This window comes from Pristis pectinata, chromosome 5, assembly GCF_009764475.1.
Source record: "Pristis pectinata isolate sPriPec2 chromosome 5, sPriPec2.1.pri, whole genome shotgun sequence".
NCBI classification, from domain to species: Eukaryota; Metazoa; Chordata; class Chondrichthyes; order Rhinopristiformes; family Pristidae; genus Pristis; species Pristis pectinata.
The window spans coordinates 28,940,287-28,962,719 of record NC_067409.1 but is presented as its reverse complement, the minus strand read 5'-3'; the positions used below and the strand labels follow the sequence as shown (position 1 = coordinate 28,962,719).

General features: G+C 39.5%; 1 protein-coding gene across 1 annotated transcript; it reads left to right on the top strand.

Annotated features, from left to right (window-relative positions):
• Nucleotides 1-1,261: 1,261 nt before the first annotated feature.
• LOC127570714 (patched domain-containing protein 3-like) lies at nt 1,262-19,472 on the top strand. Its single transcript, XM_052016501.1, has 5 exons — nt 1,262-1,381; nt 7,553-8,340; nt 10,533-10,654; nt 10,759-10,904; nt 17,605-19,472. The coding sequence occupies exons 2-5, from the start codon at nt 7,612-7,614 to the stop codon at nt 19,266-19,268; spliced, it is 2,661 nt and encodes an 886-aa protein (XP_051872461.1). The 5' UTR covers nt 1,262-1,381; nt 7,553-7,611; the 3' UTR covers nt 19,269-19,472.
• Nucleotides 19,473-22,433: the final 2,961 nt, after the last annotated feature.

Here is a 22,433-nt window from a genome sequence, read left to right as displayed (position 1 = left end):
GTTTCCGCGGGTTCACTCTCTGGAAGACTGATCTGAAGGCTGCAATGGGTACAGGTGCATTGGAGGCTGTAGGGGTGAGCGGTGACATTCCATTCCCCTTCTGTTTAAAATGTGCATGGTATGCGTTAAGCTCATCGGTAAGGGATGTGCTGTTGTCAGCGATGCTGCCTGATCTCGTTTTGTAGCCCATTATAGCACGTAAGCCCTACTACAACTGACAGCTGGTCTGGGAAGATCTTGGACTGGTATTGTCTCTTGGCACCCCTGATAGCTTTATGAAGATCATATCTTGATTTCTTTTATAGGTCAGGGTCACCCGATTTGAACGTCACACCACCGGCCTGGTTGAAGTCACCGGCTATGAAGAGGGTCTTGGGGTATCTCGTTTCAACGCTGTTGATCACAGAGTATAGTTCATTGAGTGCAGGCTTTGTGTCCACTTGGGGTGGAATGCCATTAGGATAGCTGAAGTGAACTCCCATGGGGGAAAGTTTAAAGGAGATGTGCAGGGTAGGTTTTTTTTTTACACAGAGAGAGGTAGGTGTTTGGAACGTGCTGCCAGGGATGGTGGTGGAAGCAAAGACAATAGTGGCATTTCAGAGGCATTTAGACTGGTATACAAATGCAGGGAATAGAGGGATATGGCTCATGTGCAGGCAGATAGGTTTAGTTTAATTTGGCTTCATGATCAGTACAGACATAGTGGGCCAAAGGGCCTGTTCCTGTGCCGTGCTGTTTATGTTCTATGATAGCAGAGAAATCTTGGGCTGTAATAAACATAACAGTACTTGCTTTCACTCTTCCACACCAATTTCATTTAACTCTTTTTGTCTTGGGTGTTAACAATTAAGGGCAGACTATTTTAAATAAATTGATGTGTTAATAATCTGTCTGTGGAACAATGACAAATGAGGACAAGGGTCTGCTGTTTCACCCCACGCAAGACCAGGACTGAGCCAGACACCCTGTTCCTACCCAGAATCTCATAGATTGGACATTCTGGTTCATTTTATGTACTGAAAAGACAACCTTTACTAGCACCACATCTCAAAATCTAGCAAATTACCATACTGAACAAAAGTCGTACAAATTATGTTCTGTTTAAAACCATCTGACTTTCCAATATGTTGATTCATATACATGCATATAGCACACAACAGACAAAAAGTAAGTTCATAGGTCACACTGTTGCTTTGAGTTCCGCCCCATCCTGGAGTTTGCTTCCCCTGTGGCCAGTCACATGCCACTGATGCTGCAATTTACACCGGTGAAACCAGAAGCAGCTGGTGCCTGTCAAGAAAGAAAGATCTTTGTCTCCCAGCAAAGACAGTTTATTACAAATTACTCTTGATCGTGTATTGGATATGTCTGTATCTATCAGGTAGGATTTTAAAAATATTTTTAATGTTTTAATTATCTGCAAAGTTGCTGTAATATTGAGACCATACTGTTAATCTGCACATATCTTCAAGATGGTAAAATACCTCTTCTAGATTGTAGCCATGTCAATTAAACACTTTTTCCATTAAATTTGTGTTTACTCTTTGTATTCTTTGTCATTATTTTTCAAACGTTATAGCCTTTTAACAGTGTGAATGATCTGCAAATTAGTTGCAACCATTCTGCTTTTTGTCTCATCTGCTGTAGCATTGTTTTGAGATGACAAGCACAAAGTAAAAGAAACCACAGCCCAGTAAGACATCACGAGGCAGTCAGTCACAAATTCATCAAATTAAGTTCCTGGCAGCACTTTACTGGAGGAAAGGTATCAAGTTCCTGAGTTTCTGCTGCTGGGAAAGATATACTGCGTTTACATAGTTTATAGACTCAAAGAGATATACAGTATGGAAACAGATACTTTGGCCCAATGTGTCCATGTCAACCAAGTTGCCTATCTGAGCTAGTCCCACTTGCTTGAATTTGGCCCATATCGCACTTAACCTTTCCTATCCACGTACCTGTCCGAATGTCTTTTAAACATTAATAGTACCCACCTCTATGGCTTCCTCCGGCACCTCATTCCATATACCCACCATCCTGTGGGTGGAAAAACTTGCCCTTCAGGTCCCCTCTAAATCTTTCCCCTCTCACCTTAATGACCTCTAGTTCACCTATGCTCTCTAGTTTTAGACTCCACTACCCTGGTAAAAAGACTGATTATCTACCAGTTCTATGCTCCTCATGATTTTATAAATCTCTGTGATGTCACTCCTCAGCCTCCTTCACTCCAGGGAAAGCAGTTGCAGCCTATCCAGTCTTTCTTTACCCAAGCCCTTAATCAGGACAAAATCTTTCTGAATCTTTTCTGCACCCTCTCTAGCTTAATTACTTCCCTGCTGTAGCATGGCAACCAGAACTGCACATAATACTCTAAGTGTGATCTCACCAACACCTTGTAAGACTGTAACATGACATCCCAACCCCTATGCTTAATGCCCCAAATGATGAAGGCAAGCACGTCATTATGTCTTCTTCACCACTCTGTCTACCTGTGTCGCCACTTTCAGAGAACTATGTACTTGTACTCCTAGGTCTCTCTGTTCAACAACGCTCCCCAGATAAATGTGAGGTAATGCAGTTGGGAGTAATAATGAGTCCAGGATATATACCATGAATGGCAGGATCTTAGGGACCATTGATAAACAGAGGAACCTTTGAGTACAAGTTCAGAGATCCTTGAACATGGTTAGGAAGGCAGATGGGCTTGAAGACTAAAGCCGGGAAGTTATGCTCTGAATTTATAAAACTTAGGTTCGGCTTCAACTGGAATACTGTATGCAATTCTGAGCACCACGCTATAAGAAGGACGTGAAAGCACAAGAGAGGGTGCAGAGGAGAATTGCTAAGATGTTGCCTGGGATGGAGCTTTTTAGTTATGAGGAGAGATTGGAGAAACTAGGTCGGTTCTCCCTGGAGCAGAGGAGGTGGTTGAGAGGGAACACAACAACATTTCACTTTATTTGTTAATGATCTGGATGAAGGAGCTGATGGCATTGTGGCTAGATTTGCAGATAATGCCAAGATAGGTGGAGGGATAGGTAGTGTTGTGGAGGCAAGCAATCTGCAGAAGGACTTGGACAGGGTAGGAAAGTGGGCAAAGAATACATTGTAGGGAAATGTGGTGTTATGCACTTTGGAAGGAAGAATAAAGGTGTAGACCATTTTCTAAATGGGGAGAGAATTCAGAAATGGGACGTGCAAAGGGACTTGGGAGTCCTAGTTCAGGATTCCCTTGAGGTTAACTTGCAGGTTGCATTGGTTGTAAGGAGAGATGCAATGTCAGCATTCATTTCAAAAGGACTAGAGTATAAAAGCAAGGAGGTACTGCTGAGGCTTCATAAGGCATTGGTCAGACTACATTTGGAATATTGTGAGCAATTTTGGGCCCCATAATTAAGAACGATGTTGTGGCCCTAGGGAGGGTCCAGAGGAGGTTCTCAAGAATGATCCTGGGAATGAAAGGCTTAGCATTTGATAGCTCTGTGCCTGTACTCGATGGAGTTGAGATGGATGAAGGGGGATCTGATTGAAACCTACTAAATATTGAAAGGCCTGGACAGAGTAGATGTGGAGAGAATATTTTCATTAGTAGGAGAGCTAGGATCAAAGGGCACAGCCTCACGACATCCCTTTAGAACTGAGATGAGGAGGAATTTTTTCAGCCAGAGGCTAGTGAACCTATAGAATTTGTTGCCATGGAGGGCTGTGGAGGCCGTCATTGTGTGTATTTAAGCCAGAGGTTATTGGTTCTTGATTGGTAAGGGGATTAAGGGTTACAGGGGAGGAGGCAGGAGAATGGGGTTGAGAAAAAAATCAGCCATGATTGAATGGTGGAGCAGACTCAATGGGCCGAATGGTCTAATTCTGCTACTCTGTCTTATGGTCTTGCTGTACTATGGCATCATGGTGCTGTAACTAAATAAGCAAAACATTTGTAACAAGCTCCACCATTCCACAGGTATTGCAAGGAGGTCAGATCTATTGAATGTACAGGGAACCAGGCTCCTGCAGTACTCTCTCTTGGATCCCCATACCTGCCTCACCCACAGATACACCCTCCTGTCCCTGACCATATGTCAATAACAAAAGTACTTAATCTAAGGGATGTGGGGCCTCCTCGAACAAAAGTTCCAGGAAATTTTTTTCCTCAGTGGTATCTTGCAGTTCCTTAAACTGTAGAGATTTATCACAGTTGTAGTCACCCTGGACAAGAGTGTCCACAAACTCCCACATATTGCAGCTGCAACACCTCTCCTGTCTTCCCATCACTTATTTATTTGTTGAATCTAATGTTAATTTAATAATTTACCTTCTTTAATTTATTAAGTTAATTTTTAGTTGCTAAAAATTTTAATGTTAAATGTTAACTTAAATTTAGCCCACAGACACAATCAATCACTTACCTACATTATTTGTGACTTCCCACTTTGTTCCTGCTATCTTTAAATTCTCAGGGCCTCACTTCTGGCTGCATTTATATTTTCAGGGTCTCTGTGTTTAAACATTACCGGCTTCTGTTCCTGCTGTTTAAATGCTCAAGGTCTCTACTCCCACTCTGTTTAAACTCTCTGGGCCTCTGCTCCCGCTGTGTTTAAACCTTACATGTTTGCATTATCCTTCAGGTCTTCCTTTGGATCAGTATTCATGAAATGCGCACATATCCTCCCTGAAACGTGGCTTCCCCTCTACCATATTGTACAGCCCTTGCCTACATCTCATCTATTTTCTACACTTCTGTTCTCACCCCTTCTCCTCTTGGACAGTGCAAGAACAGAATTTCCATAGTCCTTATTTCCCACCCCACCAGCCTATGGATCATCCTTTGCAATTTCCATCAGCTTCACAATGTTTCACCACCAGACACATATTTCCCTCCCCGCCTTTCAGCATTTTACTCTCTTCACGACTCCCTGGTTTGTTTTTCCATCCCAATGGTATCATCTAATGGCACTTACCACGCAAAGCAGGAGATGTAACACCTCTGCTTTGATCTCTTCCATTCCCAGGGATCCAAACTGTCCATCCAAGTAAAGCAGTGATTCCCTTGAGTCTTCCTCCAGTCCAGTGTACTGCATTTGCATAAGATTCCAGCATCTGCAGTCCTTTGTTTTTCTAGTGGTACTGCATTAGGTGTTCCCAAGGTAGTCTCCTTTACATTGGAGAAACCAAACACAGATTGGGTGACTTCTTCACAGATCACCTGAGTTCATTCCACAGGGATAACCCTGAGCTTCCAGTCGCCTGCCACCTGAATTCACCATCCCATTCCCACTCTGACCTATCTGACTGTGGCCTTGTCAACTGTCACAATGAGGCCCAACACACTTGAGAAACAACACTTAATCTTTTGTCAGGGTAGGTTGTGGCTTTCCAGACTCAATATCAAATTCTCCAACTTTAGGTAACTCATTCTTTCTTTCTGTCTGTATCAGAAATGGCCATCTTGCCTGTCATCATTTTAGTTCAGATTTTTCTTCTTCACTTCATATAGTCTGGCCTACTGGGCATTTCTCACAGCCTTGCTGTTAATACCACATTACACAGACAAAGAAGCATAATGCACCTATTAACCCAATTAAACTCACCCTATCACAGATATTTCCTTTATTCTTCTTATCCCTCCCCCACTTACTCTGCTTCTGAAAATTAATTTGTTTTTTCTCTCCCAGTTGGTCCTGCACCTGAAATGTTAACTCTTTTTCTCTTTCCACGGATGCTGCCTGACCTTCTGAATGTTTCCAGCATTTTCTGTTGTCATATTAAAAATCACATTTCCCTTTGCCTCCTAATCAGTAGTACTAGAATCTCCATTGAAATCAATTAGATCTCAAGTGCCACGTACCTCATGAGTACTACCAACTCTACACTACCAACATCCAGATAAGTTTTGGGTTGACTAAATCATTACCTTTGGTCCAAGTCATGGAAAATTAACATTTGTGTACAACAAGGGATTATTGGTATTGGTATTGATTTATTATTGTCACTTGTACTCAGGTACAGTGAGAAGCTTGTCTTACAAACCGATCGTACAGGTCAATTCATTACACAGATAGTAAAGGTAATGAGTAGATCTGTAGAGCGCAGCTAGCAACGTGTCGCCATGCTCCGGCGCCATCTTGCCTGTCTGTGATTAGAAAACAATTTGAGAACAAGGAGATCTACTGCAATTACATAGGACTTGGGAAAAGTCACATTTGAAACATTGCATACAATTGTGTTCCGGTTACCAATGGGAAAATAGAGCAACGTAGGTTCATTTTCCTTGCTGCCTCCCACAAGATTCCACCATCAGACACACATTCCTCTCCCCTCCCTTTTCAGCATTTCTGAGGAAAATCCCTCCCCACTATCTAGGATCCCAAACAGTCTTGAACTCTCCAACTTTGGTTAACTCACCTTCTCTATCTATCAGAACTTGCCATTTCTGCTACAAGTTATTCGCCTGTGATATTGGCTCAGTTTTACTTCCTCCATTACTACAACCCGTGCTGCTTTGCATGTCCCACAGTACATAACACACATACAAAAAATGTAATCACTATCAAACTGCATCCATTAACTCATTTGACCAGGTCTCTACCTTTCATGGATATTCCTCGTCTGTCCACCACTTCCCACAACTCACCCCCCAGCCCTCTGTGCAATTTATAACTAACTTGTCTTTCTCTCTTTCCTAGTCCTGGAGAAGGGTCTTTGACCAGAAATGTTAACCCTGTTTCTGCTTCCATAGGTACTGCCTGACCTGCTGAGTGTTTCCAACATTTTCTGGTAACAGAGGGTCAGTAGATTGATTTCTGGGAAGTGGGTATTGTACCCTGCAGACAAATTAAGTGGAATAGGGGTATGAAGTCAATAAGGTAGGTGAATGTATGAACATTCTAGCAGGCTTGATGGGGTAGTTTCAGTGTGGTTGTTCCATTGGCAGGAGTGTCTGGAATTGGGATTCGTAATACCCGGCATGGATGTCGCCTATTTAGGACTAAGATGAGGAGAAATTTCTGCATGTGCAGAGTTGTGATTCATTATAAATCTTAATTTTACAAGGCTATAATGTTCAGTTGGGTATATTCAAAACTGAGACATAGAATCTTGACAACAAAGAAATGAGGATACGTTGGGAAAATGGAGCTAGTGTAGACATTCATCCATAATCTTAATGGTTGAGCAATTTCAAGGACCCTCATTATCTCTTGTGTTATGATGTTCTGCTCTCCTTTAAGACATGCTTAACATCTGTTTTCTTGACTATCTTTAGCCTCTTGACCTTTATGTGGCTTGGTGTCAAATGTTGATTGCATATATCCTATGAATTGCCTCAGGCATTTTATTAAATGCACTACATAAATGCAGGTTGTTGTTCAGTTGTTGATGTATTTGAGATTATATTTCTACAAATTTCACCTTGTGTTATAGGTTTAAATCAAAATGGTGCATAATCTCTCAGCTCAGTCATTCTAATTTGGAACTAATTAGTTGATAGTTTTTATGCATTATGTTATCTACCCCAAATGTAAAGTTCATATAATTCATTCCTATCTTTGTCTTACAGAAAATTAATTTTGGTGATCTGAAAGTCTTTCAATCAAATCTTCAATTCTGACTTTTGTGATGGCTCAATGTCGGACTGATTGTATTGAAAAACCTCTTTGTGCAGCATTCAGGAAACTAGGATCTTGTGTTGGTCAAAACCCCTGGTGGTTCTTGCTTATTCCTCTGTTTGTTTCTGGAGGTCTAGGAACAGGATTTTGTTTCTTCAGTCAAAATGAAAATAATAATATAGAGGATCAGTTCACTCCTATTAAAGGGCTAGCAAAACCTGAGAGAGAGTTTGTTAAAGAACATTTTCCAATGAATGATTCTCAATCCTTCTCTAGACAAAGACTTTACACAGAAGGGACATTTGCTTCTTTTATTGCAATTTCAAAAGATGGTAACATCCTTACAAAAGCAGCATTTGAAGAGATTCTATCACTTGACATAAAAGTCAAAGAATTAAATTTTTGTGACAATGGCAGGACCTACAATTATTCTAATCTTTGTGCGAAAGTAGGAGAAACTTGTGTCTCAAGTGCACTTTTAGATTTTTTGAATTATGATCCTGGTCTGGTTGAGAGCAAAAAGATGTACTACCCAAAAGCAAATCATACTTTTATTGGCATTGAAGTGGGTGGGATTGAGTTAGATGAAACTGGGGCTTTTCTAAAAAAGGCTAAAGCTATTCGGTTACGTTATCCTTTAAGAGAAGATGATGAAACAGACAAGAGACTCAGTTTACTTTGGATCCAGAAGTTTCTTCATGAATTCCCAATGGCACATACACATTTAGCACATATTGAGGTAAGGATATGCATTAAACCATTCAGAAAAATATATCTCAGTTGATTTTTGAACTTTGCTAAAATTGGGAATAATTTGTTTTTGTTTCTTGTCACCTTTTTAAAATCACAGCCCAACGACCTTTTCTCGTTATTATTGAAATAGTGCAAGTTTATCAGAAAATAATAAATAGGGTTTTGATAATTATGTCACTGCATCTCTGACCAGAAATTGAACTTGTATTGCATTAAGGGGTTTTAATGTTTTTGGACACTAGGTAGCATCCAGCATTGTTTTCAGTGTAAATAATGCTTGCATCAACCGAGGTAGTCTTAAAACATATTTTTAAAGTACAGTGTGACCAGATTTTGGTAAGGTGAAGTGAGCAGAAATGCCATATTAAATTGTATGAAATCTTTGACGTTGTCATTGATACATTTAGTATACGTAATTTCTCAGCCTCCATTTGTATCCCCACACAAAGAGTAATAAAAATATGGAATATTATTCTCCAAAGTAGATGGTGGGATAAGTGAAAATTTCAAGATTCAGGTAGATGGATCTTCTTTGGGTAAGATTACGAAGGGATGTAGAGCAAATGTGGGTAAATGGAGCCAAGATATCGATTAGCTATAATTGAACAGTGGAACAGATCTTAAGAAATGAATGAGCTATTGCTGTTCCTATGTCTTAAAGGCCAAGCTGGTGTAATTTTTGAGAAATCTGTTCTTGTTCCAATTGTCACTGCAAATTTCTAAAGATATTAGTTCATGTATAGTGGCTTTATAACATTTTGAATTGCTACACATATTTTACTTTATGGGTGCAATCACTATTATTTACAAAAATACATACTTATAATTACATAATTCCTTTCATTTCCCTTTTGGTACAAGCTGAAGCATTGGCAGTCATTGAAGTTTTCTTTTGGCATGTATTCTCCATTAAAATGTAAAATAAACACATTTCGCATCCAATAAACTTCCACATATGTTACTGACCAGATAATTCATTATTTAATAGTGTCAAGTGAGGGAGAATAAATAACAGCTGGGAGACTGAGCACTGGTGACAAGTGTTGCAATTATCCTCAATAGAATGTCCTAGGAATAGGTGAGGGCTTGGTTAACGGTCCCATCTAAGGATTGCACCAATACCACATTGAAATGTCAGCTCAAGTTCATATATACAACTGTAGTCATTTGCTCAATTTACAAGATTCCACAGTCTCTAATAATGTGAAAATCAATTTAACAGTCTTCATTTCTATTAAAGCAATTTTGATGACTTTATTGCTGACTCCCAAAAGTAAGCTGTGAAATTGCATAATCCATTTTCTTTTAATGCTACGATTCCTAATTTGGTTAGAATTTCAACTGTGAATTGTGATTGTTACGTAATTGGGCTCCTTGTATTCATTGACAAATTAAATCTCCCCTATGCTGGGAGTATGCAGAATATACACGGCTAACATAAAGTCCTACATTTAATGAATTTTACAGATATATGTAAAATTAATATTATATTATATGTAAAATAATATATAATATGTAAATTATATGTAAATTATATATTATATGTAAAATTAATTCATGCTTATTACATATATAAGACAACATCAAATTTAAATTTTTTACTCTAATAACAATGTGGGAGGAGGTCATTTGGCTCATCAAGTCTATGCTGGCTTTTAGAGCAATCCCATTAATTCCATTTCCACATATTTCCCTGAAACCTCTCTCACAAGCCCATCAGCTCCACACTGACCTACACTAATTGACATTTAATTGACAAACCAGCATGCCTTTGGGGAGTGAGTGAAACTGGAACAAATCTGAGTAGCCCACACGGTCACGGGGAGAACATGTAAACTCCACACAGAGCACTGGAGGTCAGATTTGAATCTAGGTCACTGTTGCTATGATTGTCTTGCTCTGTGGAAATGCATACAGTCACAGGGAGAATGTACAAATTTCACGCATGCATCACCAGTAGTCAGGAATGAACCTGGGTCACTGGTGTGAGGCAACAGCACTGCCAGCTGGGCCCCGTAGTACTAATTGAACCCGCCTCCTTCTGTGTTCTGAGATGTAAGTGAAGTCTTAAGTGAAACATTAAATCTTCTCATTTTCTATTGTTTATTCAGAAGCTTTCGGTTTTATTGGTGCTAGTGTATTAATGACACTAATGACACTCATTTTCACTAATTGCAGGTTTCACATTTTACCTCTGTCTCAAGGCAAGAAGAATTTGAAAAAAATTCTAAAAGAATTATTCCCCTTTTTTCTGTCACATATTTACTTTCAATATCATTTTCCATCCTGTCTTGTATGAGGTAAAGTCAACTTCCATGAAATACAGAACATTTTTATTTCATAAATATTTCACACAAAATATAAAAGCTTGCTATTTTACACAATATATGTTATTTATTTTCAGGCTTGACAGTGTGAGGAATAAATTCTGGATCGCTGTTATGGGAGTCATTTCAGCTGGACTAGCTGTATTAACTGGTTTTGGATTGCTGCTTTATTGTGGAACAACATTTGCCATCAATACTGCCAGTGCACCCTTTTTGATTCTAGGTCAGTGACCCTTCAGCAATTTCTCTCAGGCAGAGCTGTGTCATGGCTTGTTTCTGACAGCTTTTGAGGGATTTTTTTAAATCAATAAATTGGCAGTACATTGGGAATTGGCAGCACTCAGTGCTCAAATGTCAAACAAGTGACAGAGACAAGAATATTGGACAATAACTTAGCAGCCACTTGATTGAACATAGGTCAAAAATAATGTTCCAACACCAAAATGGGTTAAGCACTACATTGTGCTTGTGTTAATTTTTTTATATGTCATATAAAGCCCAGCTGACTGTCACTAATACTTCGATTCAATGTGAAAAATTAAGACCAATATCAAAAGAATTAAGGGGGTGTTTAGGATAGTATTTTTTATGCAAGAATTATTAGGACAGTGGAAGCAGAATCTATACAGGCTTCTATGCAGTAGTGCATAAATATTTAAAAAAATAAAATGAGTATGGGGGAAGTGGATGGAATGGGATAAATGGAATATATCCATGTGGTTGCTATGGGTGTGATGGCTAAATGATGATATTAATTATCTGCGATTTTTATCAGCAATAATTTTCATTAAAGGGACAGTTGTTTGAGAAATAATTTGAATTCATGCATAAGCATACATTTATTAAGTGATCAATTCAGTGCTTGATTACAGGAGAAAAGACAACTGATGTTTCAAATGACATTGATACAATGCAATGTCAGAAAAGCTGTGTTGTAGACATGCAAGATGTTGTAAGACCCTTTTTGGATCAAGGTACAGTTCTAGTCACCAAATCAAAGATATCTTGAGGTACAGAGACATGATAAAACTTACATTCATTAGAAAAGGGAATCCTTTGATGTGAATAATTAACAGTTTCACAAGCAGGTAAGAACATAAGGAATAGAAGGAGGGATGAGCCACTCAGCCTCTCATACTTGCTCTGCCATCTGATACATCTTGGCTGACATTTTACCTCTAATGCTACTTTCTTGCACTAACCCCGTATCTCTTATTCCCTAAAGATCCAAAAATCTATTGATCTTTCACTTGAATTTACTGAGTGACTGAACAGCCACAGTCCTCTTGGCTAGGGAGTTTCAAAGATTTGTTCTCCAATTGAACAAATTTCTTTTTACCTCGATTTGAATAGCTGACCCTTTATTTTCAGACAGTCACCATTGGTTCCATATACCACCTCTAAAGGAAACATTGACCTTCTATGTGCCTTGTCAAGCCCCAAAAGAATTTTGTATGTTTCAATGAAATTGCCTCTCAGTCATCTAAACTCAAGAAAGCATTGGTTCAGTCTGCTTAATTTTTGCTCACACAACAAACCTAATCCAGGAATTAATCTGATGTACCTTCACTGCACTCTCTCTACTGCAAATATATCTTTCCTTGTAGGAAGACCAGACCTGTTCACAATATTCCAGGCACAATCTCACTAAGGCCTATCTACTTGGAGCAAAACATCCCTACTCTTATATTCAAATCTTGTAATAAAGGCCAACACGATGTTTTCCTTCTTAATTGCTTGCTCCACCTGCGCACTTATAACTTTCACTGATTTGTGTACAAAGACACCCAGATCTCTCTATACACCAACACATTTAAATCTCTCACCATTTAAAAAAACTCTTGCCTTTCTACTTTTCTATCAAATGGATGACCTCATTTTTTTTCATGTTCTTTCTGTTATGTCCTTGCCCATTCACATAACCTATCTATATCCTCCTGAATCCTCATTGCATTCTCCAAACATGTATCATCAGCAAACATGGTTTATTACATTTGATCCACATCATTTGAACATCAGGGACCCTGGCACTGATCTCTGGTGTGCTCCACTGGTTATGATCTCTAAAGCTGAAAATGATTGGTATATTCCTACTCTGTTTTCTGTTCATTAATCAATCCTCAAACAATACCAGGGTATTATCCCTAATACTGCATCATCTGAGGAATCTAAAGCGCCTGGACCAGTTGGACCTTCCTCACTAGACAACCAAGGGCTGATGAGAATTCTCTTGGAGGAGAATCTTCTACAGTGTATGGTTGTCCAAGTATGAAGATGGATTTTACAGCAGCCCCTTCCTGGACAGAGAGTTTTCACTCCATATCCAAACAAGGGATGGGTTGGGATGAGATTTCCTGACTAAAATCAAATAGAATTAACGCATCTGGCAGAGGGTTTCAATGATGTTCTCAAGTTAGCCACTTGAGAGGAGGACAGAGGCATTCAGTGACAACTTGGTTCTTTTAAGTGGAGTGAATTAACCAGACTGGTAACCTTTATCTACTTGACTACCTGTGCACTAACTTTTCACTACTGGAGACCTCATCGCAATGCTACCCTTGCAGAATTTACTCAGCTTAAATTTATTCTCTAATTATGCTTTTGCCTCAGTTTAAGTCCAATCACGTTTTATATATCTGAATTAGTAGTTTATTAAATTTAAGTTTCAATTTTTCATTATTATGATTTGGCTGATACCATCTTTGTGGTGATTGCCCACAATCTTACAATGTTAATTCTTAGAGTATGTCAGGCCCAGCATTTATTGACTGCCCCTAATTGTCCTCAAGAAGCTGGTAGTGAGTTACCACCTTAATCTCTGTGGTCCTTCTGGTGAAGGTGCTCCCAGAGTGGGGAGATCCAGTAATTAATACCCTCGGGGGTATCTTCATCCAATAAATTACTTGTGGGTTTGCACCTAATTATCTGGCAGTAAAAACATCCTGGGGAAATGTGGAAAGTTGTGTCAACACTGATGGACTGCAGCAGAGATTTCCCAGGTGAACGACAGAAGCAAGCACTATATTGCCACCTAGTGGGAACTACTGGCATCTAGAAGGTTATGGGGTGAGCTTATTGAGGTTTTCAAGCTTTAAGAGGTACCAATCTGGTAGATACAAAATATTTCTGTTGACTGGGGAGCCCAGAATTGGGGACCATTGTCTGAATGTGAGAACCAGAGCTTCCAGAAATGAAGTTAGGAAACACAAAGAGGATGGCAAAAAATTTGAAACTTTCTTCTGGAAATGGCAAGTGATGGCACTCATTTGGTAGTTTTATATCAAAGGTTGATACTACAATCTATTATGGGGCAAAAATTGGTCCCCTGAATGAAGTTAAAGATATCATTGAGCAAGTTTGAGGAGTTGAATATTTACCCCCTGTTACAATGTTCCCACACCTTGCTACTTTTACTGGACCATGCTGGTTAAGTAAATTATCCCATGGCCACTATTTTGCAGTTCTTCTCAATATCTGGTCAATTTCAATTCCTTAGTCAATGTTTCTATCAGGACAAAAAAACAAACTGGTCATTATCACATTGCTATTTATGAGATCTTGTTGTGCACCAATTGGCTCCCTTGTTTCTTTAAATTTAAATTTAAATTTTATTTACAGCGTGGTAATGGGCCCTTCCGGCCCAACGAGTCCGTGCCGCCCATTTTAAACCCCATATTAACCTACCCATACATCTTTAGAATGTGGGAGGAAACCGGAGCACCCGGAGGAAACCCACGCAGACACGGGAGAATGTACAAACTCCTTACAGACAGCGACGGGAATTGAACCCGATCGCTGGCGCTGTAATAGCGTCGCGCTAACCACTACGCTACCGTGTCTATCATACAGCGATAGTCCTCCATTGGCTGCAAAGTGCTCTGGGATGTCCCAAAGTTGCAAAAAGTGCTACAGAATTACATATGTTTCATTTTCTGCCTTTCCTTTTGCCGCTTTTCTCTCATTTTGTTCTTTCCTTTCTTTCCTGTTTTCCTTCCCATGCTCATTGCCAAGACTGTAGAGAAGGTAAAGTGGGGATAAATTCTGACCACTCCTCACTCCCGATCAGCTTGTTCACAGCAAGCTCCTGAAAACCTACAAGGAAATAATGACTCAAACATCTGGTTCAGAGTTAGAATTTGTGGATAAATATCGACCAGATCACCCAGGAAAATTACCTTGTTCAAGTAACGTTGATCAGCACATGGGAATATGATATCACTATCACTGAGACATTTGACAACCTGTCATGTCTTCCAACAGTCAGCAGGACATAGAGGGGCAGATATATCACAGAGGGGTGAAGAATAGCAGTAGTAGGGGATTTTAATTTCCCCATTACTATATGGGATTACCTTAGCGAAGGTACATGGAATGCTTGCCTTCATCCGTCGGGGCATTGAGTATAAAAGTTGGCAAGTCATGTTGCCACTGTATAAAACTGGTTAGACCACATTTGGAGTACTGTGTGCAGTTCTGGTCACCACATTATAAGAAGGATGTGGAGGCTTTGGGGAGGGTGCAGAAGAGGTTCACCAGCATGGTGCCTGGATTTGGGTCTATTAGCTGTAAAGATTGTTTTCTCTGTGGAGCATCAGAGGCTGATGGGCAACCTGATAGAATATTATAAAATTATGAGAGGCATAAATAGAGTAGGTAGTCAGAGTCATTTGCCCAGAGTGGAAATGTCAAATACGAGTAGGCATAGGTTTAAGGTGACGGGGGAATTTTAAAGGAGATGTGTGAGGCAAGTCTTTTTACACAGAGAGTGGTAGGTGCCTGAAACACGCTGCCAGGGGAGGTGATAGAAGCAGATATGATAACAACGTTTAAGGGGCATTTAGACAGGCACATGAACTGGCAGGAAATAGAAGGATACAGGCCATATGCAGGCAGATCGGATTTGTTAGATTGGCATCATGGTCGGCACAGACACATAGGGCTGAAGGGCTGTTCCTGTGCTGTATTGTTCCATCTTCTATGTTTACCATGTGCTCTAATTTTGTTTAATAATCTGTTTTGTGGCTTCTTTTTGAATGTCTTCTGTAAGTCCAAAGACACCAAATCAACTGGTTCTCTCTCATCTATCCTGCTAGTTACAACTTCAAATTACTCAGAAAGGTTTGTAAAACATGATTTCCCTTTCATAAATCCATATTCACTCAAATCAATCCTGTTATTTTTTTTCCCCTAGTACCTTGTTGTGGCTTTCTTAATAATTCCAGCAATTTCCCGACTGCTTATGTCAAGCTAATTGGTTGCTTTCTCTCTCCCTCCTTCCTCTATAATGCAGTTACTATTTGTTACCTTCCAATCTGTGGGAACTGTTCTAGAATTTATGGAATTTTGGAATCTTCACCTACAGACCAGGGGCAATTTACAGTGGCCAATGAACATAGCACCCTACACATCTTTATGATGTGGGAGGAATCTGGAGCACCTGGAGAAAACCCGTGCAGTCACAGGGAGAATATGCCAACTCCATGAAGACAGGATTGAACCCAGGTCTCTGGCACTACAAGGCAGCAGCTCTACTGGCTGCACCACTATGCATTAGGGACATTTAAAACCAGTTGTAAAAGTCTTTTGACAGATGGATGCTACTCAGGTAGAGAGGGCCACCTTGGCCAGTCCTCTGCATCCATAACAAGAGATTGTGGGCAGGTTGGCACTGCAGGCAGTGAACTCAGGCAGCCAGGATCCAGGATTATACAACCCAATATAAATGGATTCACAAAGAAATTGATTAACAAAGGATTGCTGGTTTTGGGCCTATGTTTTCCTTAACGAGTAACAGTCACAAAAATCACGAACTGCATAAGCTAGTGAAGAAAAATGTTTGTAAAAATTCCCTTTTAAGTGTTTCTCTTTCGAGAAGAGCAGAAATATAAATAATGAAAGCCAGAAGAAAATATGATATGTTTGTTAAACACTTGCTAAAAGAGAGATTGTGCCTCCTGGAGTATTTGCATAAATACATGAATAATTGCTCTATTTTTAATTTTGAAACAATTTGAGAAGTGCTATATTGCCACCTAGTGTGAGCTGATGTCTATTTTCTAGTGAGACTGCCCAGGGAGTACTTTCCTTTATGCTAGGATGATCTATTGTTGCAAAGTTCATTGAAGTGTTAGAAGTGATCAGAGGTAATTCTTTTTTCACCCAGAGGGTGGTTGGAATCTGGAATACACTGCCTGAAAAAGTGGTGGGGGCAGGTAGTCTCACAACATTTAAAATGAACACTTGAATCACCAAGGCTATGTACCAGGTGCTCGTAAATTATATTAGTTTAGATGGGTATGTGATGATTGCCATGAATGTGCCGGGTCACAGGGCTTGTTTCTGTACTTTATGACTCACTTTAAGATAATGACAATTCATGCACACAATTATATCACCCCAGATGTTAGCAGTCCACACTATTTAGACTATTGGAAGGCATCAGCAAGTGTCACTAGATAAGTCAGAATGGAGGCATTGACCTTCCTATCTGACTATTTTCTAGACCATATGAAAGATAAGAGTATGCACATAATCTTGAAGCAACCCACGTAATAATCAAATTTTTCTCCTGTGAAAGATTGTTAAATAATGGATCAATTTTTGGGTATTTAAATCAATTAGGTCTGTTCCACATTCCAAATAATTTCTTTCAAAAATTAATTTTAATCTTAATATATTCTTATTAATTATAATTTACTCAGAAAGTAGAGTGGAGCGCTTTTGAGGAACCAAAAAAAGCAATGCAATTATTCTCGATTAAAAAATCTGTCCTCAGTTTGTACCATTTGAGTTGTTTAACACTCTAGTACTTTACTTTTGAATAATACTGTTTAACTAAATTAGGTGAAAACTGAACTGAAAATGCTAAGTACCTAATAATACACTGATTGACTTATCACATGTTGCACTTCTCTTATCTGTAGGTATTGGCGTAGACGACATGTTCATTATGCTTTCCAGCTGGCAAAAGACAAAAGTTCATGCTAAAGTTGAAGACCGTTTGGCAGAGACGTACGCTGATGCAGCTGTTTCCATCACAATCACCACTCTGACTGATGTTTTAGCCTTTTATATTGGTATCATGACATCTTTTCGATCTGTGCAATCATTTTGTGTTTACACTGGTACAACTGTTCTGTTCTGCTTCATTTACAACATTACATTTTTTGGAGCTGTTCTTGCATTGAATGGGAGAAGAGAAGCCAGTAACAGGCACTGGCTGACATTCAGAAAGGTTGAAGAAGTTCCTAAACCAGGAGCATCTGCTCTCCATGCAATGTGTTGTGTGGGCGGGGCTTATGATTGGGAAACAGGTGCGGAATCAGAACATCCAGTCTACTACTTCTTTAAGGAATATTATGGTCCATTCCTTACACATAGATGGACCAAGGCAGCTGTGGTTCTCCTGTATTTAGGATATTTAGCTGGCAGTATTTATGGCTGTTTACAAATCAAAGAAGGAATTGATCTCAGAAATCTGGCCTTTGATGATTCATATGTGATTAAATTCTATGATGCGGAAAGAGATTTTTTCTCAGAATATGGACCACGAGTCATGGTGACTGTCACTGAACCTGTAGATTATTGGGATTCCACCATTCAGGATGAAATAGAAACGTGTATGGGCAGACTAGAAAACAACTCGTACGTAGACCATGAGTTGTCAGAGTCCTGGCTTCGAGCACACATCGACCTATCTAAAAAGATGTATATAGATATAAAAGAGAAAAACACATTCATTGGAAACTTAACTAAATTGTTTAAGTTTGTTCCTGCTTTTCAACAAGACATTGAATTCTCACAAGATAATATGAACATTAGAGCATCAAGGTTTTTCATTCAAATTGTGAATGCCAGTGATTCGTTAGATCAGAAAATCATGTTGATTGAATTAAGAAATTTGGTGAAGGAATGTAGAATCCCTTTACTTGTGTATCATCCTGCTTTCATCTACTTTGATCAATTTCTTGTGATTGTGACCAACACAATTCAGAATATAATCATGGCAACAATTGCCATGTTGGTTATTTCTTTACTATTAATACCTAATCCAGTTTGTTCATTATGGGTGACATTTGCAATTGTATCAGTTTTGGTGGGTGTGGCTGGTTTTATGGCTTTCTGGGGTGTAAACTTAGATTCTATATCTATGATTGACCTGGTCATCTGCATTGGTTTTTCAGTTGACTTTACAGCTCATATTTCATATGCTTTTGTTTCAAATGATAAAACAAGTGCCAATGGAAGAGCTATTGATGTGTTACATACTCTTGGCTATCCTGTTATCCAGGGGGCTTTTTCAACAGTATTGGGTGTTGTTGTATTGTCTATGGCAGCAAGTTACATATTCAGAACATTTTTTAAGATCATGTTACTTGTCATATTTTTTGGTGCAGTTCATGGCATTGTATTTATGCCGGTGTTTCTGACTTTTTATCAAATTTGTGGCAACCAGAATAATGATACCCCAAGTGAAGTTAGAGAGAGTGAAAAGAGAAGCCAGAGCAGAAATCCCCATACCTATCAGTATGTTCATCATTGTAAAGTAAATGTAGAAACTTCTAGTGAATTAACAGAAATGTCATGACAGGAGCCTGTTCAATAACGTCTGTAGCAACATTTCCCTGGGTCTTAAAGACAGAAAGAACTTAATTGAGAACACAGAATTTTTTTTTTCACAAACTTACGTATTATCACAATTTTTATGATTTGAGATACTGGAAAAGAAAATAAAGAGCCTAACTAATATTTTGAATATGCATAAACATCAAGAATTAGCCATTGTAATGAGTCTTGCTTTTCATAAGTTGTAAATATGCCCTCTACTCTACGTTGTCTCTTAAAAGATCATTCACTTGTGGTAGGTATGTTTTTCTCTCCACAGATGATACCTGACCTGCTGGCTATTTCCAGTACTTTGTTTCATTTCACATTTCCAGCATTTGCAAATTTTTGATTTTCACTTTGAATAGTCATCTGTCTTACAATGTCACTGTGGTAGAATCATGAATCACCTTCTTATTTATATTCAGCATTATTTTCTTACTTATATTTTGTCAAGATTTAAAAACTCTGGAACTCCTGCTTTCCTGTCCCAGTCAAGTGTTTTCCATGCTGGTAATTTTTCATGTAAGATATAAACATCCTGATTACTACCTCCCTCAGTGAAGAATCAGTGTTCTTCCAATGTTGGACAACAAAGTAGCAAGGGCCAACTTGGTGAAGTTGCTAAATGACAAAAGCAGCGTGCAATAGACAAAACTAATATGTTTCATAACCAATGAATAAGATGAAAACTCTGCAGTCCTACCACCTTAGTCGTGAATGTTGGTGGAAGTTAAGCAGTTGATGGGAGCAGAGTCCAAGAACATCCCTGGGGAGAAGATTGAAGCATTTGCAACCACATTTGGCCATAAATGAGTGGATGTTCCATTTTAGTTCCTCCTGAGATCACCACCATCACAGAAGTGAAACTTTGAAAGCGAATCATTTCACTCCACGTGATATTGAGAAATGAATGAGTGCACTGGATACAGTATAGGCTTCATGACCAGACAACATCCCAAGTGAAGACCTACACTTCAAACAACATGCTTCCGGCTAAGCTGTTGCATTGAGTGCCAATGCTGGCATCCGTTCAATGGTGTAGGGAATTCTTAGATATGTCATGTTTACAAGATGCATGATAAGTCCACAAATCGAACCTAGCTAATAACTCCCCAAGCAGCTGTGTAAAACTTTGGGTAGGCTACATTTGGAATATTGTGTGCAGTTCTGGTCGCCACATTACAGGAAGCATATGGAGACTTTAGAGAGGGTGCAGAAGAAGTTCACCAGGTCTAGAGAGTATTAGCTATAAGGAGAAGTTGCACAAACTTGGATTATTTTCTCTGGAGCTTCAGAGGTTGAGGGGTGACCTGATGGTAGTGAATGAGATTGTGAGTGGCGTAGATAGAGTGAGGATAGTCAGAGTCTTTTTCCCCAGGGTGGAAATGTCAAATACTGGAGAGCATAGGGTTTAAGGTGAGGGGGAAAGTTTGAAGGAGATTTGAGGCAAGTTTCTCACACAGTAAGAAGTAGGTGCCGGGAACACACTGCCACTGGAGAAGGTAGAAGCAGATACGATAGCAACATTTAAGATGCATTTAGATAGGCACATGAATAGGCAGAGAATGAAGGGATATAGATCATGTGCAAGCAGGTTGGATTAGTTTAAATTGGCGTCATGATCAGCACAGACATTGTGGGTTGAAGGGCCTGTTTCTGTGTGCAGTAGTTCTTCAGGGTGGAGCAGTGGCACAGTAGTTGGTGCTAATGTCTCACAGCTCTGTCAACCTGGATTTGATCCTGACCACAGCTTCTCTCTGTGTAAAGTTTGTATGTTCTCCCCATCTACAAGGCACAAGTCAAAAGCATTATGGAATTCTCTCCATTTGCATGGCTGGCCATTCAAGCACTGTTCTTTGTAATATTATGTTGACTAAATCCATGCACCTGTTCATAGGAGATCATGTTATTATTCAAAGAGCAGGGAGACTTGGTCTTTGCCTCTTCCTTGGCTAATATATAAAAAAATCTTAGTATCTGGAACTTCTCTTTCTTCTTTCCTTATCTTCTAGACTGGCACATTCCAACCTTCAGGACTCGATATTGAATTCAACAATTTCAGATAATAAGCCATTCCAGCCTTGTGTATCACATTTCCAGCACTCACCTTTTCCTCTCTCCTGTCTTGGTATTTTTTGAGTTTATTTGTCTCCTCTGATTTACACCTCCTCTAAACATACTTCTGTTATTCACAAGCCTTTACCACCATTACACCTTCCACACTCTTTCAAACTTTTTGCAGTATTGTCCTTTTGGTGTCTGTTGTAAGATTTCCATTTTTGCTTTGAGCTGTGCTGTTGTTCCTTCCTAACCCCTGTGGAGTGGGAAGGGTCCAGTCAAGAACTGAGAACTTTTTGATTTCAATGGCAAGATATTTAACCTTAACTATCTCCTCCTTGAAAGCCTCAGCTGCAACATTGCTTTACCTCCAAACAGCTGTTTCCAGACACTTTCGCTAAATTATATCTCAACCTGTAAAACTGGCTTTCTCTGATTTAAAACTTCTACTGCAGTTTCTCACTGTCATTTTCCATAATTATACTAAATGCAACTGAATTATGATTATTGCCTCCAGTAGGTTATCCTATGTCACATTTTCCACTTGCCCAGGGTCTTTCCTTAAAAGTCAGTCCAGATAATTATTTCCCTGCATGACATTCAGGTTGTTGGGGCTATAATTCAAGCATTAATCTCTGTAGATTCTCCACCCATAGCCTACTGAGCAAGCACCTGGGGAGCTTCCTATGGTACCCATTCCCCAAGATACCATTCCTTGGTTCCATCTCTCCGGCCAAGATCTTTGGTACAGCCCTCCAAAGATTTGGAGCAGCTCCTCACCTACCATTCCACCAGCCCCCCCAACCATTAATTCCCCATCCCACTCCTACTCTGAACCATCTTCTGTGGCCTCCTGCGCTCCTGAGGTCCAACATAAGCTTGAATTCTAGATTCAATATTGAATTCTTCAGCTTTAAGCATGTCATTCTTTCTGTCTGTATCAGAACTGACCACTTCTGCCTGTCATCATTTTGGCTCAGTTTTTCTCTTTCCATCAGTATTATCTGGTCTGCTCAGGCACGTCCCATATCTTTCCAGTAGCAACACATAAGACAGACACAGAAGCATAATGTTTTCTAACTGCTGC